Source organism: Engystomops pustulosus, chromosome 5 (genome assembly GCF_040894005.1).
Source record: "Engystomops pustulosus chromosome 5, aEngPut4.maternal, whole genome shotgun sequence".
NCBI classification, from domain to species: domain Eukaryota; kingdom Metazoa; phylum Chordata; class Amphibia; order Anura; family Leptodactylidae; genus Engystomops; species Engystomops pustulosus.
Window position 1 is genome coordinate 74,703,732 of NC_092415.1, and position 19,805 is coordinate 74,723,536.

Here is a 19,805-nt window from a genome sequence, read left to right on the forward strand (position 1 = left end):
TTCACAAGAGCTTACAATCTACTAATCAATTGTTAACATGGACATGTAAGGAGTTTTTGTATTGTTTTATTTTTTTCTGTTGCTTGTCTATATGCAACTGTAGAGGATTGTGGGTAAAGAAGAGTTCTGTAGTTAATGGTAATGTGCAGGGACTGGAGAAAAGTTGTAGTAAATATTAGTAGTAGTAAGAGATGTTGAGAAGAGCAGTAGTGGACAAGACGGGAGAGGATAACTGTGGATGCTCTCTCCCTGATAGAGTTACAAGGCTGGCAGCTGTGAGCAGTGCCAGTAAAGTGAGGAAGAGATAAAGAGCAGAGCGCGGTACATGCCAGGCCGGGGATCAGAGTGTGTGAGATGCTGCTACCTGATGTCTAGTGTCTGGCTGCACATGCTCCATATTAGCTGCTGGGAAATCCTCTAACACCCACTCTCAATAGAACGTGTGAGGGAGAGGGAGGGTGACACATGTACAAGTGCTGCACTTTCCTCTTCTAACCTGGCTTCCCTCCCATCTCCTCCACCACCCACAGCAGAGCCCATCAGGACCCACCCCCTCCCTGGCAGCTGTGTGAGAGTCTAATGTGCTGCTCCCAGGGTCCAGAGAGAAGGCAGTGCAGCCAGGGACGGGACGCAGCATCTCGCAGCTGAGGAAAGTCTGCACACAACTCTGCAGAGCCCCAGGCTGTCATCTTTATCACATTGATTATTACAAGTCCCCAGAACCCCACCCCTCTATCCTGTGCCCCAGGGGACCAATCAATTACTCATCCACCTAAATCCATACATAAATACAACATGATCGGCACAATGTGATCGGTGGACGCCATCCAGCCTGCGATAGTCTCCTGCTAGTCCGGGAGACAAGGCAGAGTAACGGAGAGAGGAGTGCAGGGGATGTGAGCACAAGGTCGTGTACATGGATTAGGGACACCACAGTGAGGAGAAGGGGCGGGAAGGCAGAGCAGAAGTGCACGGCCACAAAGTTTCCTCACATCTCTGGAAGACACAACAGACACCACAAAGGACACCAGGGGTCACACAAACACGGCGTGTGCCCAGGACCTAGCGAGGATGTGACCTTCCTGCCTGTGTGTGCGTTCGGGAGGAGAGACAGCAGCTAATTGCCGGAGCCCATCCCTCATCCCCCGCCCCCCCCCCAGCAGATAATCGCTGTGTATTATTCACCATTATACAGGCACATGCGCACTGTGATCCACACCGGTATCGGCTCATTCCCCTCATTTTCCAACTCGGCTATTTGTGAACTATTTTTTTTTTTATTTGCCACTGATGTATCTGCAAAATAGCAGCGACGAGTCCCAGCTCCCAGCAGCAGTAGCAGCATGTCTCGTCGTAAGCAAGCCAAGCCCCAGCACCTGAAATCGGACGAGGACATCGGCAACACTGAGGTGATCACTGACAGCAACGGTGAGTGACGGGACAGGGGTCCTTACCTATTATTTTCTAAAATTCACTTTTTCTCCCACTTGTGCAGCTTTTGACAAGAGTACAAGTATTCATTCTACTGAATAGCATTAGTAGTCACACTTAAGATACCATAAGTAACTACAATTAAATATATTAATAGTATTAATATCATTACTAATATAACATTATTAGGACTTTATAAGTTGATGTACATGTGACATTCTCCATGACAATACTTTATAATACTTTAAGACTGGTATTTGGAAAAACTCTTTGTGATATCTGGATGTCTTATCAGTGGATTTTCATACGACTGTCTTATGAACCTGTCAAGTTATTTTAACCCAGATCTATCAGGATACACAAAGGAAACAACTCAGTGACAAATTCAGCTCTGCTACATCTGTGCATCTCTGGTGTGTTTATTGCCTCAGGACATTCCAGCATTTGTGAGAATCGAAAAGTATTTTTATGAGTTTGGGGAGTGATATTGACAATCTTTCTAAAGCTTGGAGCTTGACCAGGATTTTGCACCTGCAGAGCAGACAATAGTGCAGAGCAGAGTGGCTGCAGGGAGGACTCTGCCTGGTGTTATTGGGATGTACAGGGCTTGTGTGCTGGTGGCAGGGGGTATTGCCCTCTACAATAGGTGTAAGTGACCTCTCCTTGTTGAAGTACATGGGATACAAGAGAGAGGGAAAGTTACAGTGATCAGCAGGAGCTTGTACCATCCCAGTCTGTGTCCTTCCCTGCAACTACTGGGGGAATAGAGAAGGGAGGAGGAGGAGGGGGCTCTGCTGATCTTGTTTTGGGGATGGAGAAAGATCGAGGCTTGTGAAAGCCTTTCCGGAAACATTGTGCATTCTCTTGATGTCTCAGACACACACACAAGAAGAGGGGCACTCCATGCCTGCCCCTGCCCTTTCTGATGGGGAGCTGCTCCCAGGTTCAGCCAAAGGTGAGGGGACCCCTTGGACAGGGGCTTGTTTTGGGAGCTACACTGCTGCATGTGCTTAAAAGGTTACAAGGGACAGCGGGAGGTGGGGATTGGGAAACAGTAGTTTATCCCATAGAGGACACATGGAGCTCCTGTATGTACTGATGACCCAGGAACTCCTATTTTTGTTTTCTAAGATTATCCACACAGGCGGAAATACTTACCCATTACCCTTGGGGGTTTCTTTACATTTTATTCTGCTACCAAATCTTTTTATTGTGTTATCAATAGGAATAACCAATTTAATTTCTCTTTCTATTTTTCTTTACTCAAGCCTCCTATATTTGAAAAAAAAAAATAATTTATTTTATTTACTGATATTATTCTTAGCAGCTGTGGAGAAGCATACTAGTGTAAAACTTTCCAGATAGATTTGATGAAGTTTCCTGAGCGGATGAGTTTTTGTGGCTGGTCAGGGCAGCGGGTCCTAACATGAGAAGAGATAATCTGGTGGGCTTTCTGCCTCCAAGTAGCCGTATCATGCTCACTAATGATAGAGGAGAGGTGTTGAGGAGGACAGGCCTTGCTCGGTGCATGTCCTTTGAGGCTGAGAATCCCAGATGCTCCCTTTTATTTCATTAAAAAGAAGAAGGCATTGTAAGAAGCCCTTCAGAAGAGTTTCCTGGATTTGGGAAGAAAGTATCTTTCTTGGGAGCTGTTTTTATGGCTAACTGTGAGTTTTATCTATGTAGCTGTGTCACTAGAGATTAGAGAAGGAGATATGCGAAAAGAAACGCTTGCATATGGTCTGTAGATTAGGGCAAAAGGAGGTTTTTGTCATGGAAATGTTTTTTTGTTTACTTCATCACTTAGCATTTCTTACACTTGGTTTGTTTTGTATTGCACTCAATGACTACACGATCAAATGAATGGATTTATTTCTTCGGAATGAGAAAGACAGCCTTTCCATCAAAGAGGCTACATTGCAGCCCAGCGAGGATTTTTTGAAGCCTGCTTATTGAGGCTCTGAATGGCTTCAAATCTCCTTTCAGTGTAACCCAAAAAAATTAAACTATCCATATAATTCTGCAACCAATAACTGCACTGTGAAAGAACAAGACTTACTGAAAAACATTCAATCTGTTAAAACATCACACTTTACAATAGAAAGGTATTTCCATTACCCAACAAATAAACTCCGTGGGATGGTTGTAAAATCCAGAAAATACTATTAATAATTTTTCAAAGGAGAGATATTTGATCTCTTGCTTAATACAATAATACGTCTATGTTTAAATTTCAGTTTTAGATATTGAATCCACTTACTTAAGATTGTTACAAATCAAATAATTACACTGACAACAATTTGTACAATGTGCTAATATTCATTTTTTATCTACAGATAAGTTATGCCTCTCATAACTGTCCATCTGTAGAGATTAAAGATATAAGAAGCATATGTATATATAGATAATTTCTTTTTATTTAATTTAATATTTATTTAATGTTAACTAACATGTGTAATAATTACAATAATGACACCTTTTTTTTAATAATAAAACAATTTTGATTTGTCTACAGTGGTGTAAACGGTTTATTACGATTGACCTTAGATCTAAAGATAATTTATTGAGTTAAATAGGATCTGAGAAAAGGACATTTTATTGTAAGTTTGGCTTAACTAGTTGTCATTGAAATTAGCAGTTTAGAATTTTGAAATGTCAAATATGGATAAAATAAAATTTATATATATATATAAAATCACTTAGCTAGCATGTCAACATTTTATTATACAAATGCGAATGTAATGCGGTGAGGCTCAGAAGTGTGAACAGCACTTTTTTTGCCTTTTAGTACATAACTAGGGTTTTAAAGTTGGAAAATGAAGCCAGCCTTGAATATCGGAATGCTCTCTATATGTTGCAGCTTGAATCAAGCATAATTCTTAAAGGCTCTGATGAATGCTGAATAACAATGAGATGCTATAGTCTTCAACCTAAAAAAAAACTTTCACAAGAGTGATTGTTTATAGATGAGTGGTGTGGTTTAACTGGCTAGTACAGAGGACAAAAAGTAGACCGTTAACTACAACAAATTTGTAAAACAAGTGGTTATTTTTGTATTTAGTATAAGAGAACGCTGCAAAAGATGGGTTAGGTTTCTTCATATTCGGCTAATTCCTCTATATTCCCCTATTGATCTTAGATGACCAGAAGGATACTTAATTTTCCAATTGAACTTACGCTCTGAGGCAAGATTAAAAAAAAGAAAAGAAAAAAAAAATAAGCAGCAATATTTGCTTTAAATATATATTTCAACAATTATTTAATGTTTTTAATATTAGTTTGATAATATTTTTTTAATAAACTTTAAGTAGAGGCCCATTATAAAAACTCATAGTAGATGTACCAAAAATTGTGGTTACATGTTTTTTGCATGAATTAATATAGATGTACTATATTTTTCCGTATTTCTGCTTTTCTGCTTTCAATAAATCTTTTATAATCATATGACATAACAGAGAATTTTTTGTTCTCTTACCCCACTACTGTTTAAAAATTCTTTTAAGACAGCCTATTAGTGTCTTATTTCTAAGCACTAATGCCCAGCATACACTAGAGATTCATTTTGTTTAGTGACATTGAAAAGGTGGGACTGCATGAAGTGCCAACAGGTTTCCAATGGCTTGTCCCTGAGGGTGGGTGTTTAGAAGTGCTTTGACAAGGCTGGCTGATTTAACCTTTGCCTGTTTTGCCCTGCCAGGGGTGGCCACTAGATGTCAAGCTCATAATACAATTAGTACATCTGTGCAGTTGACCTTGGCAGCATGGTTGCTTCAGTTGTGATAAGTGTTAACACTAGAATTGAGTGTTACCTAGAGCCCTTGCTACATGCTATATAGTATGTTTCAACTGCTGCTGAATACATATGTAGACCTAGTCAGGTATACGCCTCTGACAAGATAAATTAATTAATATTATTTTACCAGGGCCCAAAAAGTGTACAATAGATGTAGCTTACATGATTAGTGATCAATTACATAACATGGATATATATATATATATATATATATATATATATATATATATATATACATATATATATATATATATATATATATATATATAATGTTTCATTTCTACATAGTAGATTTTTTTTATCTTTACAAACTGGAATTTAATTTGTTATTTATTCAAATATGAATGAGTTTTTTCTCATTATTCATCGAGAAATAAATGTAACATTTGCAATGTAATGCATGCAAACTGATAGCCTCATAGAATCCATTGGTTTTGATTACTCATTTCTAGTGATCTTGAAAAACCATGAGCTATGTACATAGTTCCCCCCACCCCTTCTGAGTAAATTACATGACATACTGTATTTAATTAAAATTATTCAGAGTCTAATTTAATAGGGAGCCCGAAGCTCTATCTACTATATTGTGTTCCCTGAAGGTATTGTCATAAGTAATAAGCTTTAAATGAAAATATTTATTTTATATATCTGATGACAACATAAAAAAGAGATTGAAAAATGGCACAACACAAAATTTTGCATTTTCTTTAAACCTTACATCCAATTCTAGTTTATGATTTATTTCTTGGATTTTAGTTTCAAATGAACTGATTGATGTTTTTGAAATGTAATACCATACTAGTATATACCATGGATTTTTATTAAAAATATTTTTTTATCACTTTCACCCTCACTTGACCACATTATAACAACTAAGTGAAATTATTACTAAAGTGGATAACCAAATTTTCCATAATCTGCATAATTTCTAATGATACTGGAGATGTTAAGGCAGTCCCTAAACAGACTGTTTAAGTAGTTCATGAAATGCCTTCATGATTGCAAAACTAAAAAGAAGGGAAAGAAAGACAAGAAGACATTTGGTGACTATGCCACAGGTGGCTGTTACTTAACAAATTCTGAGATTTAGGCCACTGAATAGATTAATCTAAATATGCTAGGCCTATAACGTTGTGCATAGCAATAGTGCCCTCCACTGTTCACTGTCATGTTGACAGCAATTGTGGTGTTTGAAAGAGGGCAAAAATTTCTATTGAGTCTGGAATTTCAACTACATTGTTGAACACAGTAGGGGTCTCTATTTGTCTCCTCCTGTTTCACAGCTTGGGCTCTGTATGCGATAATTCATCTTCTTTTATGGGAATCACAGCCATCATAAAGAGTTAAAAAGAATTCATTTGCAAGAAAACAAAATGTTCTCAAACAGTTTCCTAGAATTCAGTAGAATCAGTTCAGAAAAAGGAGAACCACTTTTTAGCATAAGACATATATTTTCATGTATTCAATTATATACCCTGGAGATGATACACCTACAGTCTGTGTTATGTAAAGAAAGAGGTAATGGGCTGAAAGATTATCCCGAGCACATGCTGAAATCCAGATTCTGTTCATGGACGTTTCAGCAGAAAACTATATAGCTATGCACTTTGTTGGGATATGGGCTGTTCTGTTCATATAGACATCCACAAAACAAGCTAATTCAAATAAAATATTATAACTTACATGACTATTTAAAAATGTTATATTTTTATTCAGCTTACCCTGCTAGGAACTATAGCATATTACGTAGGATGTTATATAGATTATAAATAGATGAAATTGTATCATCATCTTAAAATTGCTGACAATCTGGTGGAACAAATAAGGTAATGGTAATAATTTAACATAAAATGAATAAAGTACACTTTTTAGATAAGATAGTTTGCACTCCACCCTCTACATATAATGTGTAGTATATATCAGAAGGGAAAGGTGTAAATACAATAGGTCAGACCTAAAGATAGATAGATAGATAGATAGATAGATAGATAGATAAATAGATAGATGCTAGATAGATAACTGATAGATAGATACAAAGAATACAGCAGCATTCCATGTATTAAATGAAAAAACAAGTGAATTTATTCCAAACACATTTTTTTAGATATATAGAGAAATAGATATATAGCGATAAACATTATACACTTTAAAGGTGATTAATTGTAACGTTGAACATTGTTCATTATTAGAATGGACAATATTTATTTAAATAGTTCAGGAGAATGCAACAAAGAATAGGCTGCCTTACATTGACTATTAGCATTCATTATACTACATTAGGCCCGTTCTATGATTCTAACTGCTATCCTCTCTGTGTGGTCTTGTTCAGAAAATGATTTGCAGGAGATTGTAGTTTCCTACATACATGTGGTAAAAAAATTTACGAAAAAATGCATCTTTTAACTAAATGATGTTCAGCATAGATCTGATACTTCTGTTTCAGCCATTATTTTGAAAGTCCATTAAGGACAGGAGAAGCAATTAAATATTAAACAGGCCTACTAAGCATAGTGTCTTTGGTGTGTGTGACACTTCTCACTTACTCAAATTTTACTTAACTTAATGGGGAATAGAGAAAACCTTAATATCTGTATTGGCCGAGACCTTCTTTACTCCTCTTAAAGTTACAGGTCAAACAAAATTGCATTTCAAGTGCAGTGAAAGATGTCATTTAAATAGCTTCCCTCAATCGGAGCTGCCTGCTTGGGAACGTAACATGCTTTTTACATATAGATGGGTTCCTAATTAATTGTGTCATTTCTGGAAAAGCCTTCTATAGGGTTTCTGTTTTCTGTATAAAACTGTACTTTAAAACACATTGGTATCCTTTTTAGCTCAGTTTTTTTAGTAGTTTTGTTTTAATTTTTTTTTAAATTCCATATTTTTTAAAATTTTATTTAGTATCTGATTGGTACATCGCAGTTACGCCATGGTATGACTTTACTGTTTGTTCAATATCTATCTATATATCTTACTAAGTAATTGTTCTATATGTAAGGGGCATTTATTTTCCACTTGTTTAGCAGTTAGTGATATTGATATTTAGAAGCAAATAATGTTTACATCTGATGGTTTATGTGTGCACATTCATTGAGGTGATTCAGAACACTACTGTTTCACCAGAATACATTAAAAATCAAAACAATCAGGGCAGTGTTAATTCATCCAATTCTACAGGAAACCACTTGAAGAGAAACATTTTTAAACTGCTGTAAAAAAGCCAATTCTCAGTGACCGATTCTGAATCTGATAGTGTGTTTGATTAAAAAAAAAAGTGCACCACAGCTGCTCTCATTGCTGCACGGAACATCACTGTGTAAGGGATCCAAATGTAGTAGTAAAAGAGTTTGCACCTAAGATATATTGGTGGGATATTCAGCTAAAATGTGTGCATTTTTTAGCTGTATCATGGAAAAAAATATAATCATATCAAAACCAAAACTAAATTATATGAAAAAAAATACATACATTATTATTTTGCATATTTTATTTGCCACTATCACAAAAAATATTTGATCAGAGCATTTGGGATAGATTTTTACACAAATGTGATAATACATTTAATGTGCAAACAGAAAATTCTAGTAGACTACATATCTTTAAAAGTTTGTCCAATATATTAAATATTATGTACGTTGTTACATTTTTATAGTTTTTAAATAATCTTTAAGATTGAATATTTATAACTGTAAATTTGTTTATTCTTTTATAGTAAAAATTGCTTTACTATTCTATTTAAAAAAAAGAAATTAATATAATATTTGTAAGCCAGAAAAATATTTTTAATTTTGTACATAAAAAAAATCACATTATTTGGGTAATATCTACAAGATCCCTAATAAAGGTGTAACGAATTTAACGAATAATTATATAAAAGTGTATACATTTAAGTGTATATATATAAATAGATAGATATACATATATATTAATAGATGTTATTGTTTTCATAAAAGCTGTAAAATTTTGAAATTTGTAAAGATTTTAAATAGTATTGACTCGTAGAACATTATAGTTTGACTTTTTATATTTCATGTACATAATATTGCGTTTACAGTGGAAGATTTAAACATCTGTGCCACTATGTCAAAAGACTATCTCTGTACTGGAAAGGAATATGAAGTTACTGAGCGAAGAGTTTGCATTCCTCCCAAGCAGTTTTTTGAATACTATAAATGTTTTTTATATGTTCATTTCTCATTCCAGCACAGCTATTTATTTGATCAGGTGTGAATTAGAATTCTGTTCATTAAACATGCTTGTTATTCAGCACAAGAGGGTAACGCAAGTCAGAGGAAGTGACTGCCTACAACAGTAATTAAACATGTGTAACCAATTAGTGGGTTTTCTACAATGGCACAAGCATATAATTTACAGAGCCTTTCTATAAGAATAGATGAAAATAGGTACAAAACGTGTGTCTGACGGCAGCATACTTATGTTTAAACATGTCAGTAGAAATGTAGTTTAAATATGTAATTCTTAGTTTGTTCACAAATCTGTGAACTCGATGCTGTGTCGGAATAACATGTAATTTTAGTTTCCTGCTAACGAAATATGGCATTTGACAGCATCAATTATTTTTGTAGAAGAGTAGCAGTTAAGTGTCAGGTATTATTTCTTTTTAGCAGTGAAAATACAATTCACATCAAATGTTTAGCATATATCCATTTACAGCTAGGGAAGCAGTTTGCATATAGATACTTTGATTTTATTTTAAGACTGACAATATGTCTTTAAAAGTTCTTAGTGTTTAGGCCGAAGGTTAATGTAATTAAGATATTATGCCTTTGCCACGTTAAGTACAAAAGAGCACAAGCAGATCTACTACTAGTTACCCTACTTAAATGATAGCTAACAGTAACAGTACTTTTAGTTCTTTTAATAGTTACCTTCACAGAAATATCTTCAAAAGTAAATATAAACTGATTGATCTATTGTATAAAATTACATAAATCTAATACGTCTCGGACAATAGGTGCATATCAGGGTGTGTATGTCAGCTTGTTAGCTTAGGCACTGCTTCAAGTTTGAAAGGTTACAGATTAGTTTAGCAATGTTAACTGAACTGGCAAAGGCATCTATAATTTTGCTGGAAATTAGGAAGCTTGATGCTAAAGGGGAATCCTAATGAGCCCATCAAAAGCTTGATTTGTACCCAACAGACAAGGCTGCTGTGAATTGTATGAAAATATTGGAAATCAATGGCTTCTATGGAATTTCATTAAGAAGCAGTATCCACAATTGATAGAGCTTCATAATTTGATGGATTGTGCAAAGAAAAATATTATCTAGGTAAAAGAAGTCATAGAAAATTGTTGAAGTGGGGTAATTTGTACAAAATAAAAAGTATTGATTTTACTCGTGCAAAATTTTCAAATGTAGAGTACTTTATCTTTCAGCTTAATAGCTTATGCAGTCTTTTCATTTGCTTTTAGCAGTACCCGGGGAAGGACCAGATGATGGGGATAGCGGGAATGAAAGCCGAAGTGGAAGTGAGGAGACCAATGTTTGTGAAAAATGCTGTGCTGAATTCTTCAAATGGACTGACTTCTTAGAGCACAAGAAAACTTGCACTAAAAACCCTCTTGTGCTGATTGTAAATGATGATGTAGGAGCTCCAGCCACTGAAGAGTTTCCCGAGCCATCTCCTGCAAGCTCTTCGAGTGATCACGCAGAGAGTGAGACTGCAGAGGAAGCTGCCCAGTCAGAAAATAATGAAACCGGTGATATAAAAGAAACAGAAAAGGAAGAGGAACCAATGGAGGTTGAAACCATTGAAGAAAAACATTTTCCAAATCAAGAAGCCTCAAACACTTCTACTCCTCTACCTCAGATACCTGACCCATCTTCCATAACTAATTACAACATGCCAAACACTAATGTTACATTAGAGACTCTTCAAAGTACAAAAGTGGCAGTTGCACAGTTTTCACAGAATGCACGGTGCATAGGTGGCACAGGTGCTGCAACTGCAGCAACAGCTATGGCAATTCCAATGATTCTGGAGCAATTGATGGCACTGCAACAACAACAGATCCATCAGCTGCAACTCATTGAACAAATACGAAGTCAGGTTGCACTGATGAACCGCCAGCCACTACGTCCTCCATTGACCTCTTCAGTTCCAGCACAAAATCCTCCAATTCCAACACCCAGTCAGCTGCAGAGCTTTACTGCACATCAAAGCCTTCAGTTAACACCTGTAGTTCCACCCACTCTTGCAGGATCAGTAAATAACAATCAACCATCATTTGAAAATCCTCAACATACATCACAGCCTGCCTCTGGGGCAAGTACCCCAAATATCCCATGTCCTATCCCTTGTACACCTACAGACACAAACATACCCTTATCAAGTAATGTTAAATCAAGTAGTGTGACCCCTAGTCCTGTGCCCAATACAACAACCAGTACTACTCATCCTCAGAGCTCATCTACTCCTCCATCCATTGGACATGGAAATATCCTCACCTCACCTTCCAGTTTGCCAAGCCCTCTTCTACCTCAGAGTTCTTCAAGTAGTGTGATCTTCCCTAATCCACTTGTAAGCATAGCTGCAACAGCTAATGCATTAGACCCCCTTTCTGCACTTATGAAACATCGTAAGGGAAAGCCACCCAATGTATCAGTGTTTGAGACCAAGTCCACCTCTGAGGACCCATTTTTTAAACATAAATGCAGATTTTGTGCCAAGGTCTTTGGGAGTGATAGTGCTTTACAGATCCACTTGCGCTCTCATACAGGTGAAAGGCCTTTTAAATGTAATATATGCGGAAATCGATTTTCCACAAAAGGCAATTTAAAAGTTCATTTTCAGAGACATAAAGAAAAGTACCCCCATATTCAGATGAATCCTTATCCTGTTCCAGAATATCTTGACAATGTCCCCACTAGTTCTGGAATCCCATATGGAATGTCTCTTCCTCCCGAAAAGCCAGTAACAACATGGTTAGATAGCAAGCCAGTATTACCAACAATTCCAACATCTATTGGGTTGCAACTTCCCCCCACAATACCAGGTGTTAACAGCTATGGTGATTCACCAAGCATTACCCCAATGAATAGATCACCTCAAAGGCCATCTCCTGCATCAAGTGAATGCAACTCTTTGTCTCCAAGCATTAATCATACTGAGCCATGCATGGTAACATCTGCAGAATCTCCACAATCTGCTCAAACAGCCACAACCACTATTCCAAAAACAGAACCAATTGCCCTCCCTCCAATAGTCCCGAGAACCACCGAACAGAATTCAACTGGACAGATATCTTCCCCTGTGACAACAGCTATTCCCACACTAACAGACACCACTATATCAACAAGCCTCCCAAATCCAGCGCTTCCATCTATGCCTGACCAGTTCAAAGCAAAATTTCCATTTGGTGGTCTTCTTGAGTCTATGCAAACATCGGAAACATCAAAATTGCAACAACTAGTTGAGAACATTGATAAAAAAATGACAGATCCAAATCAATGTGTCATTTGTCATCGAGTGCTTAGTTGTCAGAGTGCTCTTAAGATGCATTACAGAACCCATACAGGAGAGAGACCATTTAAATGCAAAATTTGTGGACGTGCTTTTACTACTAAGGGGAATTTAAAAACACATTTTGGTGTGCATCGGGCAAAGCCTCCATTAAGAGTTCAGCATTCCTGTCCAATTTGTCAGAAAAAGTTTACCAATGCTGTGGTCCTACAGCAACATATCCGTATGCATATGGGTGGACAGATTCCAAATACCCCTTTACCTGAGGGCTTCCAAGATGCAATGGACTCTGAGCTCTATGATGAAAAGAATCTTGATACACTGAGTAATTATGATGACGATTTTGATGATAATTCTATGGATGATGAACTAGATATGAAAGACACAGCAAATGACTCTTCTAAGCCTTTAATACCATACTCCGAGTCATCACCTTCCTCACCTCCCACTGTCATTTCAAGTATTGCTGCTCTAGAAAATCAGATGAAAATGATTGACTCTGTTATGAGTACACAACAATTTATTGGCCTAAAAACCTTAGAAAATGGATCAGGGGAAAGTGATCGGTTAAGCAATGATTCTTCATCTGCTGCAGGAGATCTTGAGAGCCAAAGTGCAGGGAGTCCTGCAATGTCTGAGACTTCATCCATGCAGGTTTTGTCACCTGCACATAGTCATAGCGAAAGCATAAGATCAAAATCTCCCCATGCATCTAATCAAGAAGAGCCACCAGAACTACAGCTTAAAACAGAAAAGCCTGACAGTCCCTTGCCTGCCCCAGAAAATGAAGGTGCACTGGATCTGACATCCACCAATCCTGTGAGACCAATCATCAAAGAAGAGGCCCCTTTTAGCCTGCTGTTCCTGAGCAGAGAACGTGGTAAGTTTAAAAGTACTGTTTGTAATATCTGTGACAAGCCTTTTGCTTGCAAAAGTGCATTGGAAATTCACTACCGCAGCCATACTAAAGAACGGCCATTTATTTGTACAGTCTGCAATCGTGGGTGTTCCACTATGGGTAATTTAAAACAACACTTACTGACACACAAATTGAAAGAGCTCCCATCTCAGTTATTTGAACCCAACTTTACTCTAGGTCCCAGCCAAACTACTACTAGCCTGGTCACCAGCACAGCGCCTGCCATGATCAAAATGGAAGTGAATGGTCACCCCAAGCCGATCTCATTGGGTGAAGGTCCTCACCTTCCAGCTGGAATCCAGGTTCCTGCTGCACCACAGACAGCGATGAGTCCAGGCATCACTCCTATGCTGGCACCCCCTCCACGACGAACTCCCAAGCAACACAACTGTCACTCGTGTGGGAAGACCTTCTCTTCAGCAAGTGCACTACAGATACATGAACGCACTCATACTGGTGAAAAGCCATTTGGTTGCACAATCTGTGGTAGAGCATTTACCACAAAAGGGAATCTTAAGGTAAGGTGAACTCTCTACAGTCATACAAAAGAAAACATAAGGATTTGGTGAAAAGAGCTGTCAGTCAATTACATTTATAAAGTTCAAAGAATTTGTATAGTTTAAATGATTTCATAAAGCAAATGACATTGCATGTTCTCAAGACTGCCAAGAGAGAAAAGGCATACTTGTGCCCAAATGCTTTGAACATATGAGAACTCGGTAGGCACATGCTGCAGATGAGTCCTTGAACAGTCATTAATATAAACTATAAACCGTATGCAGCTGTAATTTCAATTTAGTTTTGTAAACTTTGCAGTTTACTAGGTCCCTGTGAATACATTCACACCTCCTATGAAATTAAGACTTTCCAAACAAGTAGGTGAAACAGTTGAAGGTTAATTATATAAAGTACAGCAGTTTTGTTATGACAATGATTTAAATCCTCCAGTCCATAATATGTGAAAAATTCTGCTTCAATAAACCCCCCTTCCCAGAGGCACATTTAACATATGTATTACTTTTCTAATCGTAAGCACTTTATAGTTATTTCATATAGCACTGATGTTTATTATAATTGTGTATGTGACATTAGTAGGCTTTCCCAAAAATGATATTTTTTGTCACAGAGTAAGAAAGAAAATTTTGTTTTGTTTGTGTTTATTGCTGAAAATCACAGCTATGTGCTGTATATCCTGTGCTTCTCATTTTTGTCAATGAAAATAACAGTTCTATTTTGTAAACATAAAGCATGGGAATTATGATCACTGAATCAAGAGCTATGCTATGAAGTGCACAAAGATCTTTATAGCTGGATCTAACAAAAATATCATATTTTCTTTCTTACAGTGACCGTGTCTGTAGTTTACATCTTTTTTTAAATAAAAGCTTTGGTCAAAGTAACATTTTTTCTCTTGTACAGGAGAGTGATTCTGAATTGTTGTTTTTGACTGAGCGCTATTTTTTGTAGGATTTAATCGTTTGACTTTTTGATTCTTCTAAGCACAATGTCTACTATGTTTTATTGAATAAGTAGACTAAATGTGCTATATCATTGTGTGTGTTAACTCATAGTCATATCCAAAATATTTTTTTGGTTTTATCTGCGTGGAATCATTATGCAGCTTGGAGACTCTTCCATTAGGAATAATTGGCAAATATAATCTCCCCTAGAGTCTGGAATCCTAACATTCCGTGAGCACCTAATTGACTGAAGCTGTTACCCCCTTTCTAATAGATATTAGTTCAAAGAGGCTTTTACAAATGAGTCTACAAAGTTTAAAGTACATTTTTGGGGTATGAATAATGACCGTCAATAACAATTGTTTAGCTATTTAAATAAAAAGAGCAGTTTATAGTCATATACCATTGCTCCTTTTAAGGTGGCTCCCTTTTTTGTCTTTGCTTTGAAAAGTCTAAAAGTAACATTTATCCTAAAGGAAAAGATCTCAAATAAGTGTCTGGTAGACAGATGAAAAAATGTTAAAATATGATTTTTTACCATTGATGCATACAATATTTATAGGATTTAGATACACAGAGTTCATCACTGCTGCCAACTCCCTCTAGGTATGAGGCAGGTTTTCTCACCATCTGGATATTGAACAAGCCATGGCATTACTTGCTTTATTATGCTGGAGATTTTGAAAAAGAGTTTTTTTTCCTATCAAAAATGATGATTGTTTGTGCTGCTTTCTACTGTATGTTTTCTTGTTTCACAATATACCTATGTAGAGGAATGCCTGTGGTAGACATAGTTATTGCTTGGCTTTGTTATTTTGTGCACCTGCAATCCGTAATTGCAGACCTCACAGAGGCATTTTAGAAGAATTGCCAGTGCTAGTTTTTGTTATTCAAACTAAAGATATAAATCGAATAATCGTGGACAGAATAAAAATATCATTAGGGCACAATTAATTAACTGGTCAAATATAAAATTTGAATTTCATATACAAATATCAACATATTCATCTAAATGTACTATTGTTTGCGAAATAAGGGGCAGTATGATATTTTTGTAGGTTTTAAAATAGAAATATCCTAGGTAAAAATCCTTCTGGTATTTGATAGAGACGTATATTTGGCAATTGCATCATCTGACTAAATTAATGTTTTTGCTTCAATATTGTTTGCTAAGTATCTTAACTTATTAATTGATTTCCTTTATGTTACATTCCATACAATAAATATACTAAAGCCTATGTGCTTTGTTTTTTGTTTTTTTACGCATAGGTTCATATGGGGACTCACATGTGGAATAATGCCCCAGCAAGACGTGGTCGTAGACTTTCTGTGGAAAACCCCATGGCTTTGCTAGGAGGAGATGCACTGAAGTTTTCTGAAATGTTTCAGAAAGATTTGGCAGCTCGAGCAATGAATGTCGACCCCAGTTTTTGGAATCAGTATGCTGCTGCTATCACAAATGGACTGGCTATGAAAAACAATGAAATTTCTGTTATACAGAATGGAGGCATCCCCCAGCTCCCAGTCAGTTTAGGTGGAAGTGCGATTCCACCTTTAAGCAACATGTCCAGTGGGATGGACAGAACACTTACTGGTAGCAGCCCCCCTATTATTAGTATGGACAAAGTGGGCTCTGATTCTATTGTAAATCGGCCATTCACAAGGTTTATTGAGGAAAACAAGGAAATTGGCATAAACTGAGTGCAATTAGAAATACAAAAACAAAACTATCAAAGACTTCATTCCTCAAGTGTTGTACTATTTGTTGTACAGGTTTTTTTGAACTTATCACAGTGACCTAATCCATATACCTACTGCCCCCTCCCATAGCAGAGACCTGTGGATGCTGAAGAGATGTATTTTCAAGAATGTGCATGGTACTTTCAGCAGTTAAACTGACTGGAATAGACCTTTTCCTGTATAAACATTATTCAAAGTGCGTTGGAAAACAAAAGGACGCGGGAACCCAAAAGCTGTTTGTGTCTTATAAGAAATTATTCAACTTCTGTAAGAATGACTTCTTTGTCCAAAATAATTGCTGGCGTTGTTTAAATTAGATATAAACTTGAAGTCTGTAAAGATTCTAATACAGTACTAAATAATCTCAGTTTAGTATTCCCAAATGCTGTGTATTATTACAGTTATCCTTGTCTGTAATATTTATAATAACTTTATGCGGGTACTCAAGATTAAAAAAACAGCCCTATTCTTCAATGAAATTTTGTACAGCAAGATACATCTGAATTTGTGACCTTTTTCTTAGCAAGTTTTGTTTGCTATAATCCAGTGATGTTTATTCCAATGCAGCCAAAATTGTGACATTTTATTTGGACGATAGCATGCTATACATGTGCGAGTAACTGTCTGTAACAAATCCTTTTATTTAAATATTTGTAGCTGCTATGTGGACAGTCATTGAATATAAAAGAGAAAATGTATGGAAAATTAGTTTGATGGTTGGAACACCACTCACAGTCAAAACTTTTTCACTCTAAAGTATTCACGATAGGAAGCTGTGAATAAAAACAATCTTCATGTTAACTTCACTGTACAATAAAAGGTAATGTTTGTATATTGTGCTGGCAAATTATTAATTTATAATTTTGCACTTTTGGTATTTTGTATGTGGGGATATTTGTAAATGAACTAAAGTTTATTGGGTCAAAGTTACATAAGGTAAAACAAAAAATGGAATTAAATAAAGAATTTTCTGTTCTGTAGAAAAACAGCCAGATGAAAATTGTTTGGCCTATGCAGGACGGTACATATTAATGAAAGACGAGCATTTCAACAAAATTACTGTGTGTAATAGTAATAATATTTTACTTCCTTAATTGTGATTCTCCCTATAAGGTGCATCAATTAAAAAAATATTATTAATAATTAAAACACATAACACATATTGTCAATGTTCATATTTTTCCTTTTTTTGATACAGCAGTTATAAGTGACAACATTTTTTTTGCCATTATACAGTATATATAGAGTTCACAGTGGGTAAAAAGTGCTTTGTATTATACTGTACATATAGCAGTTCAGTGACAGTAGTCAAATAAAAGAATACAATGTTTAGTTAACACCTTTGACATCAATTCTAAATTAATTTATTGTCACTCTTGTGCAAGAATAATGCAGCATTAACCAATAAAAACAATGTCACACTAAATATTTTTAACAATTAAGTACAATTTAAAACATTTACACCTTCGTTTTATTTTTAATATGTCTCGATGGCTTATTAGAAATAGTATATATAATATTTTTTCTACCTTGTTTCGTCATTATGGGAATGATGAAGCAAGCCGATCATACTGGCATCTTGTGATAATAGAGCTTTATTGTGCTCAATGTCTTGTATATCAGATGATAAAAGCAACAAGAAACATATTTTTATACTGTAGTGCGACTTAGAGGCAATAAACTGCTTGAAACATGGGCCCGAAAATTATGATTACGGAACCTTTTTTTATTCATTGTCTACTCGCTTCACCATGGAAATGAAAAAATACTGGAAGGAATTCTGTTTGCATAGGATATAATGTCTATAATTGTTTACAAAATATAATTGATAACTTCATAACATATGTGCACTGCCAATCAATGTTAAACTTCTTTTGTCCAGATTTTTCAGTGGCCAATCTGATTTTTTTTCTCTTTTCAGTGATGCAAAGATGCACATGATACAAGTGAAATCGGTATTTTAGACTTGACAAAGGTTTAAAAATGAACCTATTCAATATTATTTTAGAGTTTTAATTTAGCAGTTAATCAGATATAGAGTTAAATAAATAATTATTTATCCTGGTGCTTCTCACTCTTCTCACATATGTTTATATCATTTGTTATGCAAGGACATATTTTTCTTTTTTCATGTGGATTTTAATGCAGAAATAGCCATTCAATCATGAGTTTAAGAACAGTAATACGTGAAAGCAAAATATATCCCAATAGTAATATTTTAGATTAACTCTAGAAAATGGAGCTCGACTCTACTGTATAAAATAAACTACATAGGACAATGAACTGAACTGTTTTTTCAACATAAATTCATCACAGTATTGATAAATATATAAGTAATATTCAACAGACAAACCTACACCAGAAAAACATATTATAAATAATAGAGGGCATTAGTATTTGCAAAATGAAGGAGGCCAAAATGAAGGAAAACAAAAGCAAAAGCTCTTCATCTTGTTTTTCCACTGATTCATCTTCAATGCAGGAAATTATATGGACTCTGTTTAATTTTTTCCTCCATTATGTAGCAACTGTACATCCAGAAGTTTATAACTTTTATTGCTAGTTTTAAAATGAAGACTATTATAATAATGATAACTGTAAGAAACACAGTTTAAAAATATTTATTATTTTATTTCATGTAATCATTGAAGTTCAGATAATATTTTAGTTAGACTTTATTTGGGATGCACATTTTGTGGCCCTTATTGATGAAGAGTTATATTTTCTATTTAAATGCAATACACTTGTCTAATGTCTAATATCACTATAAAGGCCAATATATGAGATCAGTGTATATGTTACAGGACCCAGAAAGTAAAGTAACCATAAGAATTTAAAATTATGCATACAATTAAACAATAAAAATGATTCTATGTGAATTTTTTTTAAATTAACAGTTAAAACTCTCCATATGACTACTATATTGACCAGACCATAACCTTATCCAGACCAGATTTCCTGTAGCCAAAAAATTTC

General features: G+C 35.6%; 1 protein-coding gene across 6 annotated transcripts; it reads left to right on the forward strand.

Moving 5' to 3' along the window:
- Positions 1 to 617: 617 nt before the first annotated feature.
- Positions 618 to 17,661, forward strand: SALL3 (spalt like transcription factor 3). Of its 6 annotated transcripts, none has more exons than XM_072152369.1 (4): positions 618 to 1,428; positions 10,660 to 13,590; positions 13,807 to 14,147; positions 16,359 to 17,661. In XM_072152369.1, the coding sequence occupies exons 1-4, from the start codon at positions 1,344 to 1,346 to the stop codon at positions 16,788 to 16,790; spliced, it is 3,789 nt and encodes a 1,262-aa protein (XP_072008470.1). In that variant the 5' UTR covers positions 618 to 1,343; the 3' UTR covers positions 16,791 to 17,661. The 6 variants fall into 6 exon arrangements, with proteins under 6 accessions (XP_072008470.1, XP_072008472.1, XP_072008474.1 ...); XM_072152371.1 differs by having other exon boundaries at positions 10,663 to 13,590; XM_072152368.1 differs by lacking the exon at positions 618 to 1,428 and adding an exon at positions 2,074 to 2,386.
- Positions 17,662 to 19,805: the final 2,144 nt, after the last annotated feature.

What these genes read in the sequence shown, in the direction of transcription:
- SALL3 (XM_072152368.1), top strand. Translation starts at nt 2,299, where the DNA reads ATGTCTCAGACACACACACAAGAAGAGGGGCACTCCATGCCTGCCCCT. An exon ending in GCTCCCAGGTTCAGCCAAAG is followed by an intron (nt 2,387 to 10,659) that starts GTGAGGGGACCC and finishes ATTTGCTTTTAG; the next exon opens with CAGTACCCGGGGAAGGACCA. An exon ending in GTTCCTGAGCAGAGAACGTG is followed by an intron (nt 13,591 to 13,806) that starts GTAAGTTTAAAA and finishes ACTTTACTCTAG; the next exon opens with GTCCCAGCCAAACTACTACT.